Below are 4831 nucleotides of genomic sequence, written 5' to 3'. Positions count from 1 at the left end.
AGAACGATGGGGAATAAAGAGTTACAATTTGACATGATTTTGTTAACCGATAAAGTATGTTATCCACTCTAATTAGCTTAAGAATATGAAACCCTATCCACTCTAATTAGCTTAAGGATATGAAACCCTGTGATCTAATTTAACTTTAATTTAATGGTGTAGATGACAACAACAACAACAAAGCCTTAGTCCCGAAATGATCCAGGGTCAGCTAACATGAACCATCATATAAAATCGTGAAATCAAGTCGTGTCGGCAACATAAATTCTCTCCCTCCACTCCCTCCTATCTACTACCATATTTTCCTCAATCCCCAATAAACTCATATCACTCTTCCAAGTTCGCTTAGGTTTTCCCCTACCCCTCACCATTACATCCCTTTGCCACTATTCAGTCCTCCTAACCAGCGCATCAAGTGCTTCTTGCATGGTCAAACCACCTTAGTCGGTTTTTCCTCATTTTATTTTCAATAGATGACAAAATAGCTTATATATATATAATTAAAAGTTAGTTACTAGTATAAATAATTATAATATTTATATTTCCTATTTGATTATAATTTATAAATAATTATAATTTAATTACGATTAAAATATAAATCAATTATTTCTTTCTCCTATTGGAAAAATTCTAAAATTAAAATTTTGCCTTGGGTTCTCAATTCATAGTGTATGATCCATTATGTTTCTTCTCAGCCTCAACCAGAAGGCAGCCAAGAACAGCAATATCAAGATGGTACATACAATGCAACAACAACATTCCCAAGATCTTATTAATATTAATAACAGTCCAACCAAACAAACAAAAGGAATCACATACAATACAAATACAAATAGTTGGTCAAATATTTCATATTGAGTCAAAAACTTGTTGACATATTGAGAAAAATAATTAAACTGGGCAGCCACAAAAATAGGCAGACCACTTGTTCTACATGGATTATGAGTCTTAGAATTATTATACCTAAGTAAAAATTCATTTCCCAAAAACCATCAACAACATCTATGAAACAGCAAAAGTAACAATGTACAAAAACGATCATCATCCATGGCTGCTGACAGATGCACACATACATGAATGCATACAGCTCTTTGATAACAGATGAAGATCAAGGGTGTCTACCTTTGCTCAATGTTTCATCCATCATGATTCATAAGCCATGCCTAGTTTTATTATGGAGCAAAGAAAATGCTATTTTCCAATAGTTCCTCACCATCCATGGACTTGGACTTGGACTTGGGGTAGTCATCATAAGCTTTATTGATTGTTTTCTCCATTTCTTCATCAACCATAATCTCCTCGGACCGGCAACTTAGACTGCAAAATGCTTTCTCACCTCTGCAACATAATGGAAATCAGCAATGACTATTGACTAAGATAAGTCAAGTAGAGAGAATTTGGACAAACCTATATATGTAAATATCTTTACCACCATCTAACTTCTTGTTGCAATAATAGCACAACTTCAAAAAGTTATTGGAGGGAAATGGAGCAGCTGCTGTAGAACTAGTATTGGCCTGAGGAATTCCAGTTTCCTTTTCTTCACAAGAGGAACATCCCAAGATGCAATCACCATATATATGAGTTTTCTTGGGGTTTGGACCATGTGAAATTACACATGTATAATCCTCAGAAAGCTCAATCTCACTAGCAGAGAGACCATCAATAAATTCACTGGGTGAGCCTGAGCCAGTAGACATAGGTGTGCAGTTCAAATCTAGTTCTCCAGTGGGCTGGTGTGTAGTAGTAATGTTATTCAAAGGGAAACTCCCAGAACTGAGTTTGGAGTTCGCGTCACCCAATCGTGCAAGTGTGGAAAATGACTTGCAGGAGTCCAAAGAACAAGACCTGATCTTACCAAAGTACTCAGGCTGAAATGGGGCTTCTCCAATCTCAAAAATAACATCACTGGGAGATTTAAAGTGGGATTGAGGGAAAATTGCTAAATTTCTTGGCAAAGACTTTGGTGAATCAAAAGAATTAGCATTGGGAGCTTTAATCCTTACTTTCTGACCCAAAAGAATGTTCTTGCTCTCCCATGATTGAATGTTGTTGAGTTTGACATCAGCATCAAGAGAATTGAGAATGCTTAATCCTACTTTACTAGAGTCCCAGCTCTTACCCTGTCCATAAAGTGTTGATCTTTGGGACCTATAAGAATTCCCTAAATTGGAAAACAACCTAAAATCTAAAGGAGATGTAGGGCTTCTAACAGAATCACAATCTGAAATACCCTTAGGACTTAAACCAACAAACAGACCAGGAGCATTGAAGAAAGAGTTTGTTTTGTGATTGAAACCCATAGAATCTGAACCAGAATCAGACATTGTTAAGGTTAAGAGACTGTGATCCATTTGTTGATCTTTGAGGTGCGACCTGGTTCTCTCCCTCAACATTACTCCCAATCCCGTTTATCTGTGCCAAAAAACAACAGATTTCATTTATTCAACAAATAAATCACTTGTATGGTTTGGTAAATTAATTCAAATCAGCAGAGTTGAACAGATTATGATAATGAATCATTCAAGTGCAAACAGTGCCAGAAAAAGTAAATAGAGCTTTTCATATGATGGATCATTATTAGAGTGAAGATAATTGATTGAAATTTACCGGAGATGACAACATAAACGTGGGGTGGGTTGAACAATAAAACAGTGATTTTTTGGGGGAAAAGAACCCCGATGAATTGCAAAGCGGAAGAAACAGGAAAGATTAATCGAAATTTGTTAGGGAAAATAGCATTCATGTGGATTATCTACATGCAATTGAAAAGGCAAAGGTGTTAAAGGGGAAAATACGCAGATGAAAAGAACCCACCGACAATGCGTAAGAATAGAATCAAAGATTGAGTGAGAAAAATAAAACAAAAAGTGTACCTTTATCTTCCAATGGAAATACAAGAAGAAGAAGAAGAAGAAGATAGGATGTATTTGAGAAGAGACCCAAATGCAGTAAAAAAAAAAAAAAAAAGGAAAAGATGGGTTCTTGTCAAACTGAGTTGAAACGTACGCAGTACGTACTCTTCTTTCTGGGTCTCTCTCAAAATCAGCAAAGCATTGTGGCAGTAATTATACTCTTTAGTGAGTGGAATTGTACGTATAAAAATACAGTCTTTATCCGCACATTTCTACTTTCTTCAACCTAAACATGTCTTTCTTTCTTCTCTCCTCCTCTTTCTTCACTTTATTTTTATCCATTTCTATTTCTTATATTTTTTTTTTTTTTGTGCAGCTCATTTTAATAATTAAATTGCTTTCTTTCAACCTTTAAATCCCAACTTCAACTTTTCACTGTTTGATTTGAATGTCATAAATAACCTTCAAATTTGGAAAACTAACACCAATCTCAACATGATTTTGCAACTTCCGCCTCCCCTCCCCTCCCCTCCTCCCCTTCCTTTTTTTTTTTCTAAATTAAGCTTAATTTATTGCTAGTAGATTTTAAGAAATATTTTTTTTTAAGAAAGAAATATAATTAATACTTTCTCCTCATTTTATTGAAACAAATAAAAGAAAAAGTATTTTCATTAGTCCTTTACTTAAGGGAGTGTTTGGTTACTCATCTTTCATCTCTTGTTTGCTTTTTCATCTCAAAAAGTAGAGTTTTAGGTTTTTGGTTAAACATCTCTTGTTTTCCTTTCATAATTGAAAAGTACTTTTTTTACAAAACATGTGAATCCATACTTTTTAGAAAAACAACTTTTTCAAATAGCAAATAGCAAATTGTACCAGCAAACAACAAATAGACTCTTAATGTTGACATTAATATTCATACACCAAAAATTATTATCATAGTGTTAGATTCATGTTATTTAAATTTATTTAATTACACATAAATGATGTTTTTAAGCTAATTATCAGCAATATATCTATTGACGAATTCGAATGCCCGCTCGACCCGTACATGCCCAAATTTAATGAGCTCGGGCTTGAAGAATAAAAAATGAATTTAGGTCCAGCTCGAATCCATTAAAACCCGTCTATATATAGAATAGATTTGGAATTAAAAGTATTACGGGCCGATCTTCCCTATTGTTATGATTCACTACATTAAAGATTCAAGGCCAAATGAGTCTGAAACTCTCCAGAGGGTCCATCCTGATGAAAATAGGCAAACAAAGGGCAACAGAAATATAAAAAATTTACCTATTTCCCTTAAGCCAAGATTCGTTAAACGTTATTTCATATAAAGAGCGATAGAATGAAATACCTTAATTGACGATCTATCTACATATGCAAACGAAGTGCCCACAACTCTTAATCCCAAGTTTCACGAGCACAACCAAAACAAACAATCAAAAGGATTATAATCTTAATCGTGAACAACAATCAATAAAGATTGTCTCTAATAAATCAACATAAGATCAAAGATATCCATTTTCTTATTTAACTCGACCATGGAGGGATTGGGAGCCTCATTCTCCAGGGCATGAATTTCTTGTCTTGATGGGATAGTAAACTTTTGAGCTTGCCACTCGACTCTTTCTTGCCAATTCATTGATCAGAGAATGCTAGAAAAAGTGAAGTTCTAGCACGAAAGTTGATAAGTAAAAGTATACAGTTATGAACAAATACAAAAGATATGAACAAGTATAGAAGGTATAAAGAATTATATATAAACAGGTATAAACGATATAAACAAAGGATATTCACAAAGGAATGCCTAAACTAACAAATCGACCTTTGGTTCGATATTGCAGAAGAAATAAATCTCCGGCAACGGCGCCAAAAACTTGATGCGCCTCACGGTGTCGGTATCGCAAGGCTCACTACGGGATAAGTGTACCCCGTCGTTATCAAGTAATAATCTGGACAAGTCCAGGTATCGAATC

At 34.6% G+C, this 4831-nt stretch overlaps 1 protein-coding gene across 3 annotated transcripts; it reads right to left on the bottom strand.

The window, feature by feature from the left end:
• Window positions 1-758: 758 nt before the first annotated feature.
• LOC136204250 (FCS-Like Zinc finger 11-like) lies at window positions 759-3239 on the bottom strand. Of its 3 annotated transcripts, none has more exons than XM_065995470.1 (3): window positions 2877-3235; window positions 1408-2415; window positions 759-1338 (listed from the first exon to the last, which is right to left on the bottom strand). In XM_065995470.1, the coding sequence occupies exons 2-3, from the start codon at window positions 2394-2396 to the stop codon at window positions 1173-1175; spliced, it is 1155 nt and encodes a 384-aa protein (XP_065851542.1). In that variant the 5' UTR covers window positions 2397-2415; window positions 2877-3235; the 3' UTR covers window positions 759-1172. The 3 variants fall into 3 exon arrangements, with proteins under 3 accessions (XP_065851542.1, XP_065851543.1, XP_065851544.1); XM_065995471.1 differs by lacking the exon at window positions 2877-3235 and adding an exon at window positions 2611-2851; XM_065995472.1 differs by having other exon boundaries at window positions 1164-1338; window positions 1430-2415; window positions 2877-3239.
• Window positions 3240-4831: the final 1592 nt, after the last annotated feature.

Source organism: Euphorbia lathyris, chromosome 8, assembly GCF_963576675.1.
Source record: "Euphorbia lathyris chromosome 8, ddEupLath1.1, whole genome shotgun sequence".
NCBI lineage: Eukaryota > Viridiplantae > Streptophyta > Magnoliopsida > Malpighiales > Euphorbiaceae > Euphorbia > Euphorbia lathyris.
Note: the sequence above shows the minus strand (reverse complement) of the source record. Positions and strands in the feature narration are given on the sequence as shown.

Excerpts from the sequence above, each read along its gene's own strand:
- LOC136204250 (XM_065995470.1), bottom strand. The coding sequence starts at position 2,396 with ATGTTGAGGGAGAGAACCAGGTCGCACCTCAAAGATCAACAAATGGAT. Across the intron at positions 1,339-1,407 it reads AAAGATATTTACATATATAG|AGGTGAGAAAGCATTTTGCA; the intron begins GTTTGTCCAAAT and ends ATTATGTTGCAG.